Source organism: Elgaria multicarinata, chromosome 19, assembly GCF_023053635.1.
Source record: "Elgaria multicarinata webbii isolate HBS135686 ecotype San Diego chromosome 19, rElgMul1.1.pri, whole genome shotgun sequence".
Lineage (NCBI taxonomy): Eukaryota > Metazoa > Chordata > Lepidosauria > Squamata > Anguidae > Elgaria > Elgaria multicarinata.
The window spans coordinates 20,380,742-20,403,724 of record NC_086189.1 but is presented as its reverse complement, the minus strand read 5'-3'; the positions used below and the strand labels follow the sequence as shown (position 1 = coordinate 20,403,724).

Genomic DNA, 22,983 nt, shown 5'->3' with positions numbered 1-22,983 from the left:
AGAAAGGGGAAAAAAGAAATGTCTAAAAAGATACATTTGAAAGAAAACCATCCACAGTACATGAGCTTTCTTTTTTCTTCCCTCATATATATCTACATATATACGTATATGTATATATATGAGTGAAAGGGTGAGCTTCATCACCATGTAGATGTAGGGCCCAATCCACCGGGACCTCCTCTTCTCTGGGGGCTCCCTTCCTTCCAGAGAGGGGCTTGCGTGGGAGAGCGCCCCCCCCCCAGTGGATCGGGCCCACGGAGGTTAGGAATACTAGTGCTAAGAACAAATACATTGGACTACTTCAAAAGCTAACATCTTTCAGATACAGTACCATTTTACAGAGAGTTCTCATCCCTTTCCCGCCCCCCACCCCAAGTTAAAAGGTCACCCCCACCCCTACCCCCACCCCTCTCTCCGCTCCGTGTTGTCGTACAGTCTTGGCCTGTTTTAAAAAGGGAATTTCCTCCAGGAAAAGTTCAGTTACCAAAACAATCCGCCTCTCCCCTGTACCCACCCTTATATTACACCTTGCAAAAAAATGCCATCGATTTCTTATCTGGAGTTTTCCTCATCTCCCCGTTGGTGAGCGAATCACCTTCGTTGGTTTTCGCTTCTTTTAAAAAAGCAAAGTTTAGAGACTTTTAAGTGAAGGAAATTACTCGTTGTCAAATCTAGTCATCAAGACACTCTCGCTCGCACACAAAAGACCTTTGACCTAATAAAAGCGGGGAGGAAATTAATTTAGGAAGGGATCTTTTTATAACACTGAATTTTTGTTTTTTAAAAAAGTTTTTAAAAGACTGGAGGGGGCGGAAACGTAGAACTGGTCACGAGAGAAGAGAGCAGGACCACTGGTTAAAAATAACGATGATGATGATGATGATGATGATGATGATACGAAACGATGAACCAAAGCTTTGGGGGGGGGGCAGGTGTCGGTGAGACGTCCGTTTGCTGTCCAGGTGCATTAAAAGAGTCCAGCGTTTTATTCCGAATCGCTACTGTCCGAACTGGATCCGCTGGAACTGCTGGTCCCAGATTCAGAAGAGCTGCTACTGGTGAGATGAGACGGGCCTCCGGAAGGAGCGGAGCCGGATTTTTCTAGCAAAGAAAGCAAAATCACACACAATTGACCACCACCTCTGGAGGCCTCCTTTAGGGTTCCTCATTGGGCCCCGACTGAAACACGGAGCGGAATCACCGCCCCACGGACATCGGAGCCAGCGTTCAGTCTCCTTGTCAAGCCCATCATTCTAACTTTGCACTGCATGAAGAACTCCTCGGTGTATCATTTTGCTGCTGGTTTTAATTTGCTTTTGTGACGTTGTATTGGCTTCATTCTTTGCTGCTGGTTTTATTCTGCGGTTTTTATTTGCGGTTTGGATGTTTATAATGTATTATACACCAGCCAGATGAAGAGTCAATAAAATAATTGAATAATTGTTTGAAAACCATCTAGTTATGATTACTTTGGTGGTGGTGGTCATAGGGGGATCTTCCTTTTAGTTAAGCCTTGCTTAAGTCCCTATCCACAGGTGCCAATGCGAGGGCTAAAGGTGTTCCCCTAATGAAGCATAATCCCTGGGTTACCTGCTTCCGTTTAAAAGAAGCAGCTGCAAAGCTTCTAATGCTTTTCAAGATAGGATGCAAAATGTGCAGGTGCTATTCTGCCCAGTCGTTCTATGAGAAAGTAGCCCTGGCTCCTGCCTCTCCGTGTTTTTACCCAATGTATGAAGTCACAGCAATGACTCAAACACCCCTTCTCTGGAGAAGGAACGTCTTGGGTCATTTTAAAGCCATTTTGGGGTGTGGGGTGGAAAAGTAGTTGCTGCCCCACAAAAAGCAAACTCAGGGAGTTCATGATCTTTCTAACTCGAGTCGGGTTTCATTCCCCAAAATAGGTGTGTGTTTCCCTGAGTTTGTGTACATTTCAAAAATTACACTGCCGGTGCCAAAAGGGATTGTGAGGAGCTCCAAAAGGATCTCTCCAGGCCGGGAGAAAATGGGAACCCAAACAGCAGATGTGGGTCAACGGAAGCAAGTGCAAATTGCTGCACGTTGAGGCAAAAAAGTCCCAGCTTCACGTCTAAATTGGTGGGATCAAAAGCTAGTAGTGACCGTCCAAGAAAGAGATCTTGGGGTTGTGGTGGACATTTTGATGGAAATAGCAACCCAGGGTGCGGCCGCTGTAAAAAAAGCTGTAAAAAAGGCCAGGTCAATGTTTGGAAAAGAAACTGAGCATAAAACTGCTAATATCATACTGCCTTCACACAACTCTATGGTGTGATTTGAATCCTGTGTACAGTCCTGGTCACGGTACCTAAAAAAAGATATTGCAGAGCTGGAAAAGGGCAGCTAAAACGATCCAGGGACGGAAGGCTCTCCCCTACGGCTGGGATTGTTTCGCTTGGAAAAAGGGAGGCTGAGGGGAGACCTGACAGAGGTGGACATAATGACGCAGGGTGTGGGGAAGGTGGGCGGGGAGACATTTTTTCTCCCTCGTTCAAAACACCATGAAGTGAAACGGAAGCTGCTTATAGCAGCAGCACAGTTAATGAAGAAGAGCAGAGGGTGAAGGGGGCATCTCTCTCTCTCCCCACCCCTTGTATTACCTATTGTAGGGTCGTGGTTGTAAAGCTAATGGGCCGTCAGGGCCCCTTCAACAGCCCCCCACCCCAAAATACTTTGCATAACAACAGGGAACAACCTGTTGTCTCTGGGGAATTCCGTTTCTCCTGCAGCCACTGTGAGGACTGCAGCTCTGCTCAGAGGGAGTGAGGAATTCTGAGGGGTGGGTGGGGGAGGGAGGACGTCAGCGTCTCTGCTAAGAATAAAAAATCCCGGGGCTTCGAGCCTGTGAGCTCTGATGCTGCTACACCCCTGGGTTCATGAGTAGGGAAGGTAGGAGCAAGCCCCGCTCTCCATGCCTCCCATTCACTTCTATGGCACAAAGGGAACAGGCCGGGGGCAGAGGCAACTCCCCTGCCCCTCTGCCAGGGAGACTGGGGTCACCGGGTTCATGCTCTGCCTGGGCCCAAGAGAAGAGGAGCCGCTAGCCACTGCACACAGCACCCCGTCACCCCCACCCCGGGGGTCACCTTTCTTGGCGGGCTTCTTGTTGTTCAACTGGCCGCTCACGTCCTGCAGCCGCTTCTCCAGCTCCTTCTTCTTCTCCTGAGCGATCTCCTCCTTGGACTTGGCGGCCGGCTTCTTCCCACTTGCCGCTGTGGGGGAGGAACGCACAATGGCTGAGACTGGGTTGGGGGGGAAGAGAAAGACCAGCGTCAGCGGGAGGGGCGCCACGGCGGAGGAGGAGGAGGAGGAGGAGGAGGAGGAGGCACGGGCCGGGAGAGGCGCCGGCCCCCTCCCACATCCCAGGCCGCGGCCGTGGCCGGGCAGGGGGTGCCGCTTGGACCACCTGGCTTTGCGTGGGGAGGAAAACATCCCAATGTGTTTTTAGTCAGGGGTGCAGAAATCCCGGCCCACCTGGGACATCCGGAAGGACCCTGCCCTCTCCCCCTGTGTCCGTCCTTCCCCCTCCCCCCCCGTCTGAAAGGTTGAAATGCAGAGAGCCGTGGCCGGCAGGCAGGCAGCGCTTTCAGCGAGAACAGGCAGGTATTCCTGGCATTTGGGCCCCGCCCCCTTTTGCCTCCAGCCCCGCCCACTCCTGGAATGCTTCCCTGAAATGAAGTCTGGCCCTTGGTCGGGAAGGCGTTCTGCACCCGGTACAGAGACACCTCAGGATGATTTATCTAAACGTGCCCTTTGGGGGGGGGGGGGAGGAATTAGCTAGATTTCTTGCCTGTCCTCCTTCAACAGCTCAGGCTGGGAATAACATCGGCCTACCTCACAAGGCTGTTGTGTAGACAGAGAAGACCCGGGACGCACACGGGCATGTCACAAGCCGGAGCTGAACTATTATACCGAAGTAGCAAAGGAGACATCTGTGGGCCTTCAGAAGGCTCCCACGGGAAGGGATCGTGTGGGGCAGGGGCCAGCTCTGGGGCCGGCAGCCCCCCTGCCTGGGAGGCCCCATGGGTTCACTTTACCCGAGAGAGAGGAGGCCGGCCGGCAGGGGAACGACGGCGGCTCCCCCGAGAGGCTCCGCTCCAACGCACTTTTGCACCCACAGGAGGCTGAGAAATTTGAAGTTGCCAAGTAAAAATAAAAGCTATTGAAAATATTCCACCCCAGCCTTAACCAACCTGGTGCCCTCCAGACGTTTTTGGACTACAACTCCCAGCATTCCTGACCACTGGGCATGCTAGCTGAGGATGCTAGAAGTTGTAGTCCAAGACATCTGTAGAGAACCTGCATTAAAAAAGGGAGGAGGAGGAGGAGGAGGAATAGTTTGGTTTTTTCTCTTCTTTTTGCCCGTCTGGATCGGAAATTTGAAACCGACTGTCTGGTGTGTGTTATTAAATGAAAAGCAATATTTGCATTCTGGTATATTCTGAGAGCCTTTTTGGATAAAAGGAGGGATAAAAATGCATAAATAAATAAATAAATAAATAAATATTCCAGTTGACATCTGCCAATAATTCCATGCTGAAAAGATCTAGAACGGCAGATGCATTCTATCATTATGGTGGTGGCGGTGGTCGCTATTATCCAAGCAGGGCCTTCCTTAAGCGGAGAGCTGCTACGTGGCCCCGTTTCCAACTCGGACCGGTCTCCCGAGCCGCCCGCACTTACAGAACGGCTTCCGCTGCTTCTTCTGCAAGCAGGACTTGACGTATCTCTCCAGCTCCCGCAACGTGGTGGGCTTCAAGGTCTCGAAATCGATTTCGATCTCGTCCGGGTTGGAGTCCCTGAGCGAAGGCTCCCGTGACTGGATGATGTGCACCACCCGGCCTAGCTTCTCCCCCGGGAGCCGGTTGATGTCCAAGCTGAGCTGCCGCTTCTCGTCGTAGGTCATGGGCAAGCCCCCCTCCTCCTCCTCGTCCGAGTCGTAGGCCGCGGACGGCGGCTTCCCCGCCTTCTTCGGCTGCCTAGGAGGGAGGGAGGGAGGGAGGGAGGGAGGGAGGGGGGTGAGCCGCGCTGGGACCCCTGTCCAGCTCCACAAGCCAGCTAGCGTAGCCGTGGCCATGGGAACCGGGCCGACACCCCAGGGTAAGGCTGGCCCCATCCGTGAGGCGCAGACCCTGCGTGTGTCCTGCCCCGCCGGCCCAGGCCTCCCTGCCAGGACGGTTCACAGCGAGGCACAGGGCAGGCGACGGTCACCTCTCAGGCGACAGGCCAGAGCCGGCGGACGCTCAGCGAGCCGTGCTGGCCAGCTCCTCTCGCAGCAAACGCTGCCATCAGTGTGGTGGGCTGAGGCCTGGCTCTGCGGGATGCTCAGCGGGGAGGCATCGGCCCGCCCAGGACTCCAGAACGCTGCTGGCAAACGCTGCAGCAGGAGAGCGGCTGACCCCGCTCTCTGCAGGCCCACCGCCACCCCCACCCGCCCCGTCCGAGGCTCCACTCCGAGGCCTTCTCAGAGCACAGGATGGAGTGGGGCGACTCCCCGGGGAGCCCCGCCGGCTGCACGGAAGAGAGAACAGGCAGCGAGGCTCCCCGGGGAACCCCCACTCCAGCGCTCCGCCGCAAGGGGCCCCTTCCTCGGAGCCAGGCGTTGGTGGGGAGGCAGCCCCCGAGATCGCCCGTGCTGCTACAGACGTTTGTGCCGCACGGCTGCCCCACCAGAGCCCCCGTTTCCCTTCCAGCAGCTCTCTCGGCGCTGTAGCAGCTGCAGCCTCACCATCCAGTGCAGGGGGGTGGAATTGCCCCCCACCAGACCCCCCCCCAGCCGTCCGGTCCCGCCCATCGCCCCTTGCAGTTCCTCTCCGTGCTGTCCGGATCTCCGCAGTGACCACTTAGAGGCCAAAGGCCCCCTCACTGGAAGACCCCCAGGGACTCTGCAGGCCAGACTGGGCCTTCAGGCCAACAGGCGGGTTCTGCTCCCTGGGAACTCTGTGGGCGGCCCCCTCACCTGCCCGCAGCGGCGGTGCTGCTGTTGGCCTTCTTGGCTGGTGCCTTCTTCTGCTGGGCCTGCTTTGCCGGCTGGGCGGCCTTGGACTTCTTCTCCTCTTCGGCGGCGGCGGCAGCAGCTGCGGCAGCTTTGGCCTTGTGCTTCTCCTTCTCCCTCTCCTTCTCCTTGTCCTTCTTCTTCTTCTCTTTCTCCTTCTTCTCCTTCTTCTTCTTTGGCTTGTTCACAGGCGCTTGCGACAGGGCGGCCAGCTGTTCGTGGACGGCCTTGAGCTGGCAGGGAGAGGAATGGGGGCAACGCTAAGAAAGCCACGCACCTTGCCGCCCTCCCTCCCCCCGGAGGGACCCCTTCGCACACCCCTGGGCGCACCTCTGCGTTAGGATCCTCGGGGGGAGGGGGGAATGTCGCAGAGGGACTGAACACTCCGCAAGTGGCGCTGAACCCGGGTCGGCTCCTTCGCACACAGGGTTTTCACCCGACACTGCAGTCAGCCAGCGAAAACGGACATGTGTGAACCGGCTCCAGGGGAACTAGTCTGGGCCCCGCCGTGTCTCTCTGGACTGGCTTGCATTTGCTGTTGGACCCACGTTAGCCACCATTGGGCGAGCGCCGTCCCCACGTAGAAGTGCCAACGGGGAGGAACAGGTGGCAGCTGTAGGCACGGTGGCCATGATTCGGGGGGGGGCTTTCTCTGGGGGCTGCTGAGGCGTGCGTCACCAGCGGATGCATGCACTGCTCAGGCACGGAGATGCAGACTCTCGGGGTGGGTGGGGGGGTGTTGCCCTGCCACCAAACCAAGAGTGCCTCAAGGATTCGGCCCCGGGACTCTTGCACAGCAGTGGCCACAGATCAATCCACTCTATGTCCTACATTGCACCCTCATCCACGCATGCAGCAGGAGGTGCCGTAGGAATGGATCGGGCCACTTCAGGCTGCCACTGAAGAGGGGGTCACCACATTAAAAAATGTGCTCCCCCACTCTTTTTTGTTTTAATAAACAGGTCACCCCACAATTAGAAAACTAGCATCTCAGGCTCACAGCATTCCTTGTGGTAATAGCTTTATACTTGTAGGGTTTCCCCCCACACACACCTTTCATTTACACAGTGGAGCATTCAGAAAGGTGATTCCTCCCCCCTCCCTGCAGTCAGCAACTGTGGAGACCTGAGTTTGAATCCTCACTTAGCCATGTAGCTCACCAGGTAGCTTTGAGAGAATCATCGCCTCAGTACTCAGCCTGCCTCACAGGGTTATTGTGAGGGAATCCCCCCCACACATCTTCACAGGTCATTCCAGGTTTGGGGGCTCCCCCCTCCCTCTCTCCCTCCCCCCCCCCAAAAGCCTGGCCACATCCGAGACGTCCGTCTGCCGCTGCCACTTTTGAGCCATCGTGTTCTTCTGCTTCTCACTGCACTGTGCTTCTAACCCCACCCCCAGTGCTAAGGATTGGGCAGGACAGACAGTAAAATACAGGAGGGAAAAACAACAGCAGCAACCAATACATTCCATAAAATAAAACAGGACAAAACAAAGGCAAGGCAAGCAGAAGCATGACAACACGTCAGACCGGGACATAGATCAGTCGTATCATTGGGATTCCCCGTTCGCAGGGGTGGGTGGGGTGGGGGTAAGCAGTGGCAGGAGGAGGAGGAGGAGGAGGAGGAGGAGGAGGAGGAGGAGGAGGAGAATACGTGGAGGGGTGGAGATGTCACTTTTTCAAAAAAAAATAAGTTTATCTCCTTAACAATAAGGACTAGAAACTTGCCTGTTGAAAATTAAATGCTGGCATTCTCAGGAAATCTGGTGGGAGCACTAGAAGCCATTTGGAGTGGCCAACGCCCCGTGCGCGACTCAGCGGCACTGATCAGGAGAGAGGGAGCAGTGCAGCGAACAGGGGTCCTCAGCCACACCCACCGGGGGAAGAGCGCAATGGGGGGGATCCACTGGATCATCATCATCAGTCCCTGATAACGCTCCTCGTGTGTGCGTATGCGTGCGTGTGAAGGCACAGGAGTTCACCACCACAAGAGGCCCCTTGGAGCACACAATTTGGACTCTTCCACATTTCTGTCACGGATCTCAGTAAAGGACAATGCCTGACATAAAGAACAGAGCCGCCTCATCCCAGCAGGCAATGGGTCTACTCTGGTCCGTCTACACTAGGGGTGCAGAAGGCCCGGCCCGTCGGCCGAACCTGGCCTGCGGAGCTGCCTGGGGTTCCCCCAAGCCCCACCCCCTAGAGGAATCCCCCTGGAGGAGCCCCTGCCTCGCCCACCGATGCCCTCTGGCCTGCGGAAAGTGCGGAAAGGGGTGATACCAGGGGGGACCAAACGCAGTACCGTTCTTCCCCCTGGATGAACCCTCACTGGGAGTAAGTGGGGCAGAACTTCTCTCCCAGACAAAACACTTGAGCAGGAAGGGTCAGGGACTGGTCTTCTCCGTGCTAAAGAGGGGGATCGATCCAAATCGATGACATGCGGTCAAGGGACGATTAGCTCTCAGCCCAGGGTCCGTAGCAAGGGAAGCCACCTCAAACCAAGCCCACCTTTTGCTCAGGAAATGTTGGTTCTCCCTTGCAGCAATCTCCAGCTCTTGCAGCCGCCCCCCCCTTAACCCATAACACCGGTGGGGGGGGGCACTGCTAATTTAAACCCACCCCACCCCACCCGTTTCTCCGTGTTTGTAGAGCCAAACGCACCTTACTTGCTCCACAAACGGGTCGGGAAGGGTCTGGGCTGGAGGGCCCGCTCAAGCCGAGCGAGGAGATACGCCTCCCAAAACGCCCCCTCCCCTCCTATCCACAGAAGCGGAGCTGGCCTTCCCTTTTGGCCTAGGCCACCCTCTGCTCCCCCCTCCCCGTGCCTCTCTCCCCCCCCCCCAAATGGGCTTGGATAAAGCGGTGGGGGCCCCACCGGCTCCCCAACGCCCCAAGCCGCGACGCAGCTCCTGCAGAGGACGTTGGTCGTCTCTGCCACTTATGCTACGGCACGTCACATATCGTTTACAAATAAGGAAAATCAATTTAAGAAATTAAAAAATAAAAAGAAACAAATACATTCCATCCATTCCAGTCCCGGGAGTCATTGACCGTGTAGCACTGCCTCAATAATCGGGAACCGTCCTGTGTGAACAAGAACATAGGCAGGGAAGCAAATAGTGCCGTCCACACTGCGATGCCGGTCGGGGGGGGGAGGGCAGGGCAGGGGGTCCGGGGAGGTCACTGGCCACCAAACCACACTCCGTGGTCTCCCACAGGATCCTAGGAATATCTCTGGCTTTCCCTTTCCTTTGCACTCTCTCTCTCTTTCTCTCTCTTTTTAAAGTGCCAAGTTTCTGGCCCTCATGGCCACTAAAAGCGCATGAAAATAGGAGGGCCGGGTTTGCTCGCTCAGTTCAGTGGCGTTCCCCATTTGCAAGGTGCTTTTATCGTTTGCTTTGCATCCATCCTCCGCAAGAGTTGTACTCCTCCCCCAAGGGCACTCTGTTCAAGATCCGGCCCCCTGCGCCTGGTGTTCCCCGAGAGAAATTCAGCAGGGCTCCACTAGCAGCAGGGCTTTCCCGGTGGTGGTGCCAACTTTACAGGATGCCCTCCCCCAAAAGGCCTGCCCGGCCCTGGGCCAGATGCCACCAGGAGCCAGGTAAGCCCCGGCATCTGGAAACAGCAGCGCATTACTCCCTGTTTTTATTTGGGGCTCTCAGAATTGGGCTGGTTTAATAACAGCTTGACTTCCCCCCCGGTTTCGCTCCTCTCCTGCTAGTTATGTACCCTGTGGATTTGTTTCCGTGTCTGCATGACTTTGAGAGCCAGCCCCTTTGCGTTCATTTCATAAAGACGAGAAAGCAGGGCGTGTTTTTGAAACAAGCAAACAGACCGACCGACCCGCAGAGGCAACTCCGGTTCCCGCTTTACAGACGGGACACTGAGGAGGCAAGAGACCCGCCCCAGGCCCCGGAACGCATCTCTTGCGGGCGGGTGGCGCCCCGAGTGAAATCCCCCGGCCCCAAGTGGCCTGGCTGGACCAGCCCTCCCCTTCCTGGGGGCTGGACTACAACTCCCAACTACAACTGTCCAGGTAGGCTGGGGTTGCATGGAACTGTAGCACAGCCGGTGGCGGGGAGGCTGCAAAGGGCCGTGGAAAGGGCCGCCCGTCTAAGTCCGCCCTCTCCTGCCTCAGGGTTTTGGCGCTGAGTAATGGAATCGACGGTACGACGGCATTCGTCTCGTGCTCCGCTCTGGGACTCTTTTAGCGTGAAGCAGCGGGCAACGCCGCGGAATAAATGGAACGGGGCTGGAGCGCAGGACAGGGCTGCGGTGGGGGGGGTCCCTGTGGGGGCGCTCACCTGCTCCTGCAGCTCCGCCAACCGCGTGGCCCTCTCCTCCTCCGAGTCCGAACTGTCCGAATCGGACGAGCTCTCTTCGCTGCTGTGGCTGCTCTCTGTGCTTTTGCTCACGACCGGCGCGGTCGGGGCAGGCGGGGGAGGGGGTTCTGCCGGCTCGTCCGGCATCTTGGCGAACCGCATCTCGAAGACGTCCTGCGGCAGAAGAAGCGAGGTTGGGGGACCGGCTGGGCGAAAGAAGACACGCACGCACGTGCGCACCACCCGGCATCTCCCAAACGTTGGGGGCACGCGGCACAGACTCCGTGCTTCCTGCAGCCAAACCGGAGACGCTCTTGGCTCTGACACTCAGGAAGGAGAAGGCGCGCGGCGTTTCTCACGTCAGCACACGGCGTGCAAATAAAATGCAGCCGGGCAAATATCACCCGTTTGCAGAGTCCTGGCAGCAGGTTTAATTGCAGGGAGCAGAGCAGTTCTCAACCGAATAGCAAACCACGGGTTGTCTTTTGGGGTTGTTCGTGGTTAACAAGCCGTGGTTTGTCAGCACGTCTGGGTTCACAGCACACAACAGCCCGTGGTTCAGCAACAAAAGTTTTCAACTTTTGTAAACCGCCCAGAGAGCTTCGGCTATGGGGCGGTATATAAATTTAATGAATAAATAAATAACCCCACGGTTCAACCCGTACTGTGGTGTGTCGTTTTGTGTGAACCACTCGGCATGTGCCTTGCCTTTATTAGACGTGTTGGCTGACGGCTCCTGTGGCCCCTCACCATTGGCTGTGCTGGCAAGGGCTGCTGGAGGTTGCAAGCCAAAACATCCGCAGGGCACCAGCAGCCCAAGCCTGTGTTGCAGGCACGAAATACGCTTGGAAGCACGGGAGCCGCACCTGCTGACGGGAGCGAAGCTCCATGTTGCCAGAGTATGATTTCTACAGGTGACGCGGGAGGCTTCCGTTTCCAGCACGGCTGTTTAGCCGGGAGCTGGCAAAACCAGGCACGGTCATGGCAGGGAGGTGCAAATATGGCGGGGAGAAAATTATGCATAAATAAGGGGAAACCCTGGGGACTTTGCAGACTTTATAGCAGTTGCAGAATTGTTTCCTTTCTTGGCGCAGAAGTTGAAATGGCTGGGAGGGAAACTTTCAGGGGTTTCGAAATAAAAGCCAAGCCAAGCATTTTTTCAGCCTCCCCCAAATCCCCTGCTCGGCGTGCCTTGGGACAGAGACTCAACTACTGAGCCCAGGCGGAGGGGGCGACCCCTCTGCGCGTTCAGACAGAAGGAAGTCCTGCAGCCTGTGGGCCGCAATGAGTTCGACATTGTCTCTTCAACGAGGAGGCTGGCATGCTCTAAAGCGAAGGGCCCCCATCCTCCAATGCCATCTGTGTTACTCCAACATAGACTAGACCTAAACGGGAACTAAATTGAACGAAACGGGACTGAGGTTACTAACCCCTTGGCGAGGGGCTTTTCTTTACCTTCTGGGAAATGAGTGTTTCCCAAACAGGGCAGCTGTTTTGCAAAGGGGCAACTCCTGCCAACGTTGCAGCCATTTTGTGAGAGTGCCCGCAACACTCCTGCAAAATCCCAAATGTACCCACCAAGCCTTAAAAAGGGCTGGGGACGCCACAAATCATAAAATTACTTCCTGTTGAGGTGGTGCACGGCTCGCAATTTTATTTTCTGGGGAGGGCAGCGATAAAAGTCTGCCTCCGCTAACAGACATTTGAGAAGCCCTGCTACGAATTAACGTTCATCCATTTTGTTAACTTAGGTGCGATATGCATACCTTGAAGTATGCATTTGTTAAATCAGTTCCAGTCAGAAGAAGAGTCGTCCCCTGAGGAGTTTCTCGCAGAGACCCAGCGAGGAACTCCAGCAAAGGTTCTTCTGCAGCCAGTGGGACTGAATGGGCCTAAACCACGCAGCCCGTCACTTCTCTGCCTGAGTCCCTGGTCTGGGTTTGCCTCCTCCCAATCAGCTACAGAAACCCGGGCAGCAGAGTTGCCTCCGTCGCCAGAGGAAGCCGGCTGGAAGAGGGTGCAGGACCGCAGCCCCGCAGGTGCGCATTCGGAGGCCGTTCACCGATCTCTCACCAGGGGACGATGGGTGCGTTTGCTTTCCTCGCAACCACATTTACCTGGAGCTTTCTGGCCATGGCCACCACTTCGTGGTCAGGAGGGTTGTACTTGTAGCAATTAGAGAACATTAATCGAATGTCCGCCGCGAAACCCTGGGCATCTTGATATTCCCGGCCGTCCATTTTTTTCTGCAAACAGAGGAGGCCCCAAAAAGGGGGGAGGAGGGGAGAGGAAACGGGGGGGGCAGGGGAGGACGGGGGAGGGGGAAGCCATCAGCAACATGTATTCACGGATGAAATGGGCGCTGCGAGGCCGCTTTAGAAAACGGGGGCAGGGGGAAGCAAGCGAGGGAACACCACTTCATCCGCAGAGGTCGAGGAGAGATTGTTGTTGTGTCGGTGCGGCAAATATGAACGTTTTAGCAATTATTATGTCGTTTAATTGTATTTTAATGCATTAAAGGGCACCATCGCACGCCCAGTTCTGCAGATTAAAAGGCCTACCACTCCCAGTGTGCCACAATGCTGGGATTTGCAGGCTTCTTCTCTGACTAATGTGCTTTGAACACTCTAGCGCCACCTTTCCCATGCTGGTGCCCTCCGGCCGTGCTGGACTACAACTCCCATAATCCCCAGCCACCTATGGGAGTTGTAGTCCAACACCTCTGGAGGGCACCAGGTTGGGGAAGCTGCTTTAGACTTCCAAGCCAAATTCTCCAGATGCCCCCGTCGGTTCTCACACAACGTGAACGGCTGCTCAGGGTGAGCAGGACCTCCCTGTTTCCACGCGAGGACCAGAGGCTGGGGCCCAACGGCAGAGATGGGCCTCGATTCTTCCCCAATGGGCCCCCGAACTGTAGGATCTTAGAGAGGGAAGGGTCCCATTGAGGCCATCCAGCCCAACCCCCTGCTCAGTGCAGGAATCCCGTTTCAAGCATCCCTGACAGACGGCTGTCCAGTCTCTGGCTGACTCCCTCCAGGGACGGGGAGCTCATCATCGCCTCCCTAGGCAACGGCTTCCAGTATCTGACTGAGGTTGGCTTCCCTGATGCTCAACCAAAATCTGCCTTCCTGTAATCTGAGCCCATTATTCCGTGTCCTGCAGTCTTGGATAACAGAAATCAGGGTGCAGCCCTCTTCTGTGTGGCAACCCTTGAGGCCGCCCTGAGGCCCAGTATTGGGCAAAAGGCGGGATACCCTTGAGGGATTTGAAATGTGCTGCCCTATCCCACCCCCCTTCAAGTCTTCTTTTCTCAAGGCTAAAAATACTCCGTTCCTTCCACCTTTCCTCACAGCACTGTGTCTGTAGCCCCCTAATCACCTCCTCCGCCCTTCTTTGGACTCCGTCCAGCGTATCCAAATCCTGCTTCAAGTGGGGGGTCTGGAACGGGACGCTGTATTCAACGTGAGGTCTGGCCAGTGCAGAGTACAGTGGAAGGATTCCTCTCCATGGCTCTGAAACGTCTACTGATGCAACCTAACTGCATTGGCCTTGTTTGCAGCCACATCACGTGGCTGGCCCTTGCTCGGCTCGTCATCGACCACAACTCTGCGATCCTCTGCATGCGGACTACTAACCTTTCCGGTGCCTCCCAAGGGCCCCCTGGCCCAAAGCACCCCCCTTTCCCGAAGCTGCCTCCCCCACCCGCCGCATGACAGGGCAGCGGTGGGGAGCGGCCGGCACCTACTTTCACAGTGCTGAGGTCCATGGGGTGCTTGATGATGTCGTGATAGTCGTGCAGCTCCAGGGCCTCGGCGTCGACGGGCTTGTAGAAGGGCCAGGCGTAGGCTGCGTGCTTCTTGGACAGCATCTCCTTGAGGATGCTGTCGCAGTACTTGAGGTGCTCCGAGAGCTTGCCCTTCTTGCCAGCGTGCTGAGGGACCTCCCCGTCCTCCAGGTCCTTCTTGGGGGGCTTGATGGGCCGGCCACCGCTCTCCCGCCGGGCCACGACTTTGGCCTGCTTGGACTCCGACAGCGGCGTGGGCGACTCGCTCCGGCTGGCCGTGATGGCCGACGTGGTGGGCGTAGTGGTGTCCGCTTTCCGCTTCACCCCCTTTTTCTGGAAGTCAAAGACGAGGCGCGTGAAGGCGAGGGGCACACGGGGGAGCGTCTGTTTTCAGTCCCGTGCGGAGAGAGCTAGGGTGGGGTGGGGTGGGGAAGGAATTCGGACACGGATTCAGTTTCCCGAGAACAAGCTTACCTTGACAATCGGTGGCGTCGGAGGGACGACGGGCCTGAGGGGAGCAGCTGGGGGAGGCGGGGGAGGCGGGGGCGCTGCTGCCGCCGGGGGAGCAGCGATGGGGGCGACATTTGCGGTAATGGTTGGCACGGGCGTGACGGCGATGACGGGGGTCTGCGATACCGAGGCGGGGACGTTCTGGAAAGGGGCCGGGGGAGACACGGAGGACACCGCTGTCGCTGCCAGGTGCTGGGCTCCTGTGGCAAGGACAGAGAGAGAGAGGGAACGAGAGAAAGAATGAGAGTAGAGGGGCATTAATGCGCGTGCATTTAGGAGGGATCTATGAGAATTGCGTTTCAGTTCACAAATCCCTTGAAAGCAGCCCTTGCGCAAAGCCGGGCTGCACGTTTGAAAAATGCACACTTTTAAGAACAGGTGCATTCCACACTTTTGTCCACAGGAGGAAGTGGGCACTTTTCAAAGGATACGCACTTTTCCTGTTTGAATGAACAAAAAAACAGGTTGCCGGCAAAGGACGGGAGCAAGCCGCTCAGGCTTGGACATGAAGTCCAGAGAATTCTGGGCAACTCCAGCTCTGCTGTCTTTTGGGCCACACAGGGCCAAAATGTGACACAATACTTTTAGCTCCTTATCTAGCAGCTACATCTCAACTCCCCCCACCCACCCACCCACATTATTCTTCTCAGGGCAGCGGTCGTGATCAGGATCTTAAAAGCCCCCAACCCCCACACCATGCATGGGTGTCCCAATCTGGATCAGGCCCCTACACTTACTCTAGACATAGTGGTGGGCGGAGGCAGATCTCTGGGTACATGGGAGCAACTCCCAGAAGCTCCTGCTAGTCAGGAATGCTGGGAAATGAAGTCCAAACTATCTGCATAGGAACTAAGACAGATCCCAGTCCATCTATTATATTATTATTATTATTATTATTATTATTATTATTATTATTATTATTCCTTTTGCCTAATACTGGCAGCAGCGACTCTGCAGGGTTTCAAGCAGGGATATTTCCAGCCCAACTTGGAGACAGTTCCGGGGATCAATCCGGGACCTTCTGCATGAAAACCGGGGGCTCTACGGCCGAGCCATTCCGCCTAAAAACGAAGTAAGATTCTAGTCCTCTTGGTTCTGAATCGAGGACTGGTTTTAAACAGGCGCCTGGGAAGCTGCAGCTACGTCCCTATTAAAAATCAGCAGCATCAACTGCAGCGTCTCCAGGGAGGGCGAAGAAAGGACCTCTGGCTCAGATCCTGGAGAGCGGCGGCGGCAGCTGCCGGTCCGTGCTGCCGATCCTGGGCTAGATGGGCCGTGCGGAGCACCGTCAGCCGCCCACGTCAGCCCCAGACCCGCTTCCCTCCGGCCCTTCTGGAGACGGCGCCTCTGCCCGACCCCGCAGCCGCAGCCCCTGACCTGCGCTGTGGGCGCCGCCGGCCGTCTTCCGAGCCTTGCCTTTGGGTACCGGGGGAAGCAGCTCCACCTCCTCCTGAGGCATCTGGGCCACCTTCTGCAGGAAGATCTTCTCCAAGGCTTGGGCCATGAGGACGATGTCGTCGGTGGGCTGGAGAGGGCGGGGAGAAGGCGGGCGTCAGCGGGGGCTGCACTTCTGGAACGCACCCCTCCTCCTCCTTCACGCCCCCCAACCGAAAATGTCTCCAGAACTGAATTCGGCTCCCGGGCTGGAAAAGGGCGGCCCTCCCCTGCCACAGATGCCAAGGCCCTGCTGCACTGGCTCGGCGGGGGCTGATCCTTTACCTTGTTGTAAATGTAACAGTTTGTAAACATGGTGTTGAAATCCTGCATGCACTCGCTGGCGCTCCAATAGTAGTTGTGCTCCAGCCTCTTCTTGATCGTCCCCATGTCCATCGGGTTTTTTATTATTTTGTGATAATCCTGTTCCGGGGGAAAGAGGGGGGAAAACAGATTTTACTGGATGTCCGTCGTGCCCTCAGCGAACGTGCTCCTGACCCCACCCCCACTCGGAAACGTTGGCTGTGGGCCTGCGGGAGGACAGCGAGGAGGTAAAGGTCACGGGAGAAGAACGCCGGCCAAACGCAGGGACACCCCTCTCCCCCTCCCCCAACCCACCCCCCGCCAGCCAATAATACTAAATGAAGATGGGGGTCCTTCTTCACGCAACACACTATTAACTTACAGGATTCACCAAAGGAGGTGTGAGAATTTTTTGAGACGTTCTAGACAAATCCATGAAGATGGAGGAAAAGATTAGCCTTGATTCACACAGGACGGCATCCCATAGTCTTATTAACCCATAGGACTGATTTGCACATAAGAAGAAGAATACAGGTTGAGCATGCGTTGTTGTTGAATCATGGGTTGTTATTGAGTAATGGGTTGATGTTGCGTGACCCCTGCACTGTGGTTTAACTATGGGTTGCTACCCATGAACAGCCCAGGAAGAGAACCCATGGTTTGTTGTTGGGTTGTGAACTCTGGGTTGTTAGGGGTTAACAACCCATAGGTAAATCATATTGCAGGGTTCACATGTAAGGACAACTCACAATTCAACAACAACCCATGATTCAACAAGCCATAGTCTGGGTTGTCATTTCGTGAGAACTAGGTTAGTTTGTTGTCCTACCCAGGGTTTGTTTGGCAGACAATCAAATAAACCATGGTTTGTTTTCCCAATCCTTGGGTTGTTTGTTTCCTTTGTCCTTCACCGGTTCCTTCCCTGTATCCCGAAAAAGACATTCGATCACAAAGCTCATCAGAGGAGGCCTTGCTGGTTGGACTGTGACCCACAGGCTGCCATCTGCCAGCCACCCAGGCTAGGGCCTTCTCCGTGGTGGCACCCACTTTGTGGAATACAGGAGGCACCAACCGTGGCAGGTTTTGGGAGCCAGATAAAGACCCATCTCTTTCCCCTAACCCTTCCCTGAACAATTGGTGCTCCCGTAAACGTTTTCATTGAGAACTTTTTTTCCTTTTTGTTTTGTTTTAAATGGTTTTTAACCAAGATGTTTTGGGTTGTATTTCCAAACCTTTTGTGTTGCAAACCATTTCGAGGTGTCTTCTGGGATACCCTCAAGTGGTCTGGAAATAAAGTCATGCCCAGATTTCCTGGCTACAGTATGGGGCAGGACCCTGGACAGGACAACCTGCCCTGTTCGGATCCAGAAAAGCCCGTTCGCTTAGCTTCACTGTGTTTAAGGCCAAGCTGGGAAACGTCCGGCCCACCAGATGTTTCTGGGCTCCCAAGTCCCAACTTCCCTGACCACTGAACGTGCTGATGGGAGTACAAGAACGTCTGAATGGCCAGCGATTGCCCCCCCCCCCCGTGTTTAAGAGGACAGAACTCGGGAATTACGGCTTACTGGAAATTAACGGAAGGAGTTGAGAACATGGGCGTCTGGCATTCCGTTTTGGGAAACTCTGGAAGTTAGAATGACAAAGAACCTTAAAATCCTTTTGCCCCCATGAATCTGAGAGTGTTGAAAGATGACCAGGCTCTTGGTTGCTTTTGAAAATACTACCACAGCTGGTACACACCCACACCCACCCCTCTGGAAAGTGATGCCGTATAAGGGCTTAGGTGATGCAATATTTACTCTCCAAGGAAAGCCCTTGGGAATATCACAGTCGTGCCACACAGGCACAAATTAAACACTGGCTTGGATCCAGGCCCTGGCTTCTGCGAGTGGAAGGGCTCTGCTCCTCGCACAGGTGCCTCCACCTGGTTTTTGGGCATCCCACCCAACGGCTCGCAGGGTCAGCAGGGTCTCCTGACTCTCCGTGTAGCGCTTCAGGGGGCTGGAGCGGCAGAGTAGGAAGGAAAGAGGGGAACTGGGGAAGTCCTTCCCTATCAGCGCAGTGGATCCAGCAGAAATCTGGACCCAGCCCAAAGGTTTGGTGTTTTAACTCCGATCACAATCCAAAACATACAGGGAAACTGTGATCCGGGAGTGAGGGAGCGCGCAAAGGCCTGCCCTCAGGGGACACGTTGTGTACAGAGATGTCAGTCAGTGTTGGCTGCTCCTCCGCTTGCAAGGAGAGGCAGGAAAACCTCCTTGGCCGGGCTTTGCTCAGCGCAGACGGGAAACGTAACCTCAGATAAGAGCGCGAGAAGAGCCCCAATGCTGGATCAGACCCGCAGCCGTCTCGTCCAGGGTTCCGGCCACATGGGGCCGAAAAGGCCGCTCGCTGAGTCCAGTGCACAGCAGCGGCACGTGGCTGGCAGAGGGGGAAGGAGTCCACCCACGAGCCCAGGAAAGCCCCCCATCACCACCACCAAACGGCTTCGGTGGCGACACTTGGACTGTCAAGCGGCCCCCAGCTTGAAAAACCCCGAAGAGGGCTGCGGTGGCGCCTCGGGAAAGAGGAAAACCCCAAAGCAGGAAAGGCGACTCACCGGTAAATTCAGTTTGATGGCGTCGACCGGCTGGTAGAAGGGCCAGGCGAACTGGTGCTTCCACAGGGTCTTCACCACCACGTTCTGCATGTACTGCAGCTGGTTGGTCTTCCGCCCCGGCTTGCTAGAGTTGGTGACCTCGGGCGGAGGGGGGTTGACTGGGCCTTGGGGAGCCGGAACAGCCGAGGTGACGGCCGACATCTTCCCCCGCCTCTCCGGCTCACTTGCGGTCAAGGCGGCAGCAGCAGCAGGAGGCGGAAGCACTGGGGAACGGAGCGTCCTCGTTTACAACCCCTGAATGGGATTGGCATCCCATTTCCAGGGAACAGCCATGCAGCCTGGAGAGGAGGAGGAGGAGGAGGAGGAGGAGGAGGAGGAAGAAGAGGAGGAGGAGGGGGAGGGGGAGGAGGAGAGCAAAACAGATTCACATTTTCAGAACAGGGGAAAAGGCACGATACGGAGGAGCCCAACCAGCCGCACCCCCCTAGGCCAGGAGTCTTGAACCTGAGGCCTACAAGGCCAAATCCAGCCCTCCAGAGTTCAACACATGCCCCCCCCACCCCATCTCTCCTGGCTATTGGCTCTGCTGGCTGAGCATGATGGGAATTGAAGTCCAAAGCATCTGGAAGGCACCAGGTTGGGGATGATTATTCTAGGGCTCCTTCTCTGCTCATGCAGAGCCCCCGTGAGGCCCAGCAGGCACGGCTGGTGCATTGTGAGAGACAGGGGGTGCACGTGCGCAGCCCCACAAAAACCCCCAGAATCCCCTGCAACACACACAACTGGGCAAATCGATGAAGGAGAAGTTTGAACGGAAATAGTCTCTGAAACAAACACATAGGATTTGACACAATTTGTCTTGTATTTTTTTTTATCTTAAACGCAACTTGTAAAAAGAAAGAAAAGAAATTTAGCATATTTGTGTCTCAGAAATTAAACCCAAATTCGCTCCAATTTGGGTAACTGGGTACACTACCTGGACAGAATTTACATACAATGTACAATTATTGCTTCATTTATTCCCGGGGAAGGCAAGGAGCGGCAGAGGCCATGATCCCCAGATCGTGGAGGCTGGGGAGAACGCACACCCTGTCAAGCATAGCTTCACAGCCGTAAGGACCAGCAACTCGCTTTTCAAATGAAAGAAGAAGAAAACATGACAATGATTTGTAAATTGAGCCCTGCAGCTTCTTGCACATTTCTAGGGAGCTGAAGCTTAAGCATCACCAGGCGCACAGGTTTTCACAGCCCATGAATTAGAGCCATCTCCCATTTTCGGCTGTGTGCGTAGACTTGACAGACGTTTCGGCTCCATCCCTAGGAAAAACACCCTCTTGTGCTCTCTTTCCCATCCTGCTGCTGCCACATCCTGCCAGCATGTCTGCTTCAGATACCCACCAGCCAGGTTTGGAAAATCAGGTTTAGCCCTACAGGGTTGCTGGCACCCGTCCGCCACTTCATAGCTTATATCTGGTGTGTTCTGGATGGGTGCAGTTCAAGACCCCCTCCGTGCCCGCCCCCTTGTGAGCCCACCTCCTCAGCACCATGGCGCCCAGCTGCTCTTCCTCCTCCTCCTCCTCCTCGTGGCCACCACTTGCTCGCTTGGCAAGCAGAGAGCTGGGGAGCCAGGAGGCCACGGCGACTTCTGCTGCTGCTCCTCCTCCTCACCATCTCCGTGGTCTGGGCCAGAGGAAGGTGGGAAAGCAGGTGGCCATGGGGGCAGAAGAGGAGCCTCCTGTCAGGGGGACCTTCTGAGATGTGGGCCCTCGGCAGACGCCCCGCCCCGCCTACCCTTGATGCTGGAGTTGGCTCAGGAGCCGGGAATATAGGGTTATCTGGGTAATTCCTGGCCAGATTATCTGAATAACAACCACCCGGGCCACTGCACACGCCATCTAATGGCGCCTACATCTCCAGACCTCTCTCTTTGAAGACGAGGACTCTGCTCACACCACAGTCAGGATGCCGGGGAGCTTCCAGGGGCCGGGAAACAAAGCTTTGGGGTGCTGGAAACGTTGCCCACCCTTGCTGAAAGCACAACACCGGGGGTGTTTCTGACGGCGCTCCTTCGGCAGCTGCAGAAACACATTCGTTTATGGTGCTGTGGGCCAGAGGGGACCCTCACTCTCCATCGCAAGGAGGGGTTTCCCCAAATCCTGACACTTCCCTCCCTTATTAGGGACACGCCTGACACATAAACATGGCTTCTTCACTTCAGATCAGGACCTGGTGAAGGCCGGGCCCTTGAGATGTGGTTGGGCTGGAGCTCCCAGCATCCCTCACCAGGGTCGGTGCTGGGTAGGGCAGATAAGAATTGTGGTCCAACATTTCCCCCACCTCAACTTTAGACGAAGTCACTTCCCATAATCCCCCAGGCAGGTTGCACCACAGTTCCCATAATCCCCCAGGCAGCTACGCAGGGAGCCATGTGGAGAAGCAGCGGGCACCCTCCTCCTTGGATGCGGCTTGCATACGTTCACTTCTCCTAAGGCTTGGGAATGACTGACCTAAAACAGAAGGGAGCGCTCAGACAGAAATGATCTGAGACTCAGACCAGAGGCAACGCGCGGCAGGACGGCCGCGGGAAGTTCTCCAAGCCCTGCGGGGTAACCGGGAGGAACATTTTGTGATGTAGGCCCTGGGATTGTGACAGTCAAGCGGAACAGCGAATCAGAAACCGCCGGGCCCCTGGGCAGCGAAGCTGTAAAGTTCTCTCCTTAAAATGCAAAGTTCTCTCCCTAAAACACAAAATTCTCTCCCTAAAACGCTTGCCTTTAAGACAAAGCGGGGAAATGCATGTTCGGAATACTATTAGGCCTGAGATTCTTTCCCCGTCATATTGAGATCTAGGGGGCCACAAACGCTGGGTTGCACCTGGTGGCCCAGCAAATGCCTCGCGGAGCCCTGGAAGCCGGATCCGAGGGCGCCGGAGGGCCTGTGCTGGGGCCCCAGGGGAAGCAGGGTACGGCCTTACATGGGCCCTTTGGTCTGGCCCAACGGAATCCCCTCTTTTGCTACCGGCCTAACAATGCAGGCCGAGTTACAACTCCGGCAGGTGCGGCGGCACTCAACCGAAAGCATGGAGGGATGGCGAGCCGTTCTGTTATTATTATAATTACAGCCTTGTGTTGAACAACTTGCCTGGTCACCATAGGCGACCAGGAGAGCCACACGGGCGTGTTAGCGTAAAGCAGAGGAGCAGAACTCCAGCCTGCGCCCCAAATCCGGCTCTTTGGGGATCCCCCAGCACGGCCCCCTTCCCAGGGCCACAAACTGTTCCTGGCTCTTGTGCAGCGCCCCCCCCCCCCAAATTCTAACAGGTTGAAGTTACTAGGAGCTATTTTTTTTAGCTAAACTAGATGGGGGCTGTTTGGGGGGGGAGGGGTTGGCCTTGCCCACCACTAAAATGTGGGCCCGGAGAGCTTCTCCGAAACGGCGCTCAGCCCCTTGGGCTGAAAGAGGTTTACCACTCCATGCTCTAGCCACTGAGCCAGACCACCCTGGCTCTCTAATCTCTATCCATGCCTGCTGGAGCTACAGTGCTGTCGTGTAGCTCTGATTTCCTTGGACTTGCAGGTCACAGGGCTGATCGCATACAGATCCGTCTGCCTCCCTCCATCCAAAGGGGGAGGTGGGTAAGAAATAAATAACTATATTAATTATTATTGTTATTATTTCATCATTCATAGGCCTCCTCTCTTTCCTTAGGTAAGCTCCTCGCCCCACGTCTGCCTTTTTGACCCACCCTCCAGCTGCCCCTTCTGTGACATCACAGCAGCTCAGCCAACGGAGGTGGGCAAAACACACCTGGGTAACAAAACCACTGTTCATAGAATCATAGAATAGCAGAGTTGGAAGGGGCCTACAAGGCCATCGAGTCCAACCCCCTGCTCAATGCCACCTTGGCCTGGCTCACCCAGACCTGCCTCCAGTAATCGTTAGCCAGATGTCCTTGGGGGAAAGCAGCAAATGAAAGCAACCTTTTCCTCCAGTATTTGGGACTCAGAACCATACCCTTCTGAACAT

The 22,983-nt window shown here is 55.6% G+C and overlaps 1 protein-coding gene across 5 annotated transcripts in view; it reads right to left on the bottom strand.

Moving 5' to 3' along the window:
• Nucleotides 1–611: 611 nt before the first annotated feature.
• Nucleotides 612–22,983, bottom strand: part of BRD3 (bromodomain containing 3) — a 35,060-nt gene continuing 12,688 nt past the window's right edge. For 2 of the 5 annotated variants that reach the window (XM_063144804.1, XM_063144805.1), the window contains exons 2-13: nt 18,958–19,295; nt 16,341–16,478; nt 15,999–16,146; nt 14,586–14,821; nt 14,073–14,444; nt 12,445–12,573; nt 10,310–10,501; nt 9,024–9,089; nt 5,972–6,240; nt 4,696–4,991; nt 3,099–3,254; nt 612–1,101 (exon numbers count right to left, since the gene is read on the bottom strand). In XM_063144804.1, the coding sequence (XP_063000874.1) occupies nt 986–1,101; nt 3,099–3,254; nt 4,696–4,991; nt 5,972–6,240; nt 9,024–9,089; nt 10,310–10,501; nt 12,445–12,573; nt 14,073–14,444; nt 14,586–14,821; nt 15,999–16,146; nt 16,341–16,478; nt 18,958–19,158 (2,319 nt within the window). In that variant the 5' untranslated portion in view covers nt 19,159–19,295 and the 3' untranslated portion in view covers nt 612–985. The remainder of the gene's footprint in view (nt 1,102–3,098; nt 3,255–4,695; nt 4,992–5,971; nt 6,241–9,023; nt 9,090–10,309; nt 10,502–12,444; nt 12,574–14,072; nt 14,445–14,585; nt 14,822–15,998; nt 16,147–16,340; nt 16,479–18,957; nt 19,296–22,983) is intronic. The other 3 variants (XM_063144806.1, XM_063144808.1, XM_063144809.1) reach the window with 3 other exon arrangements.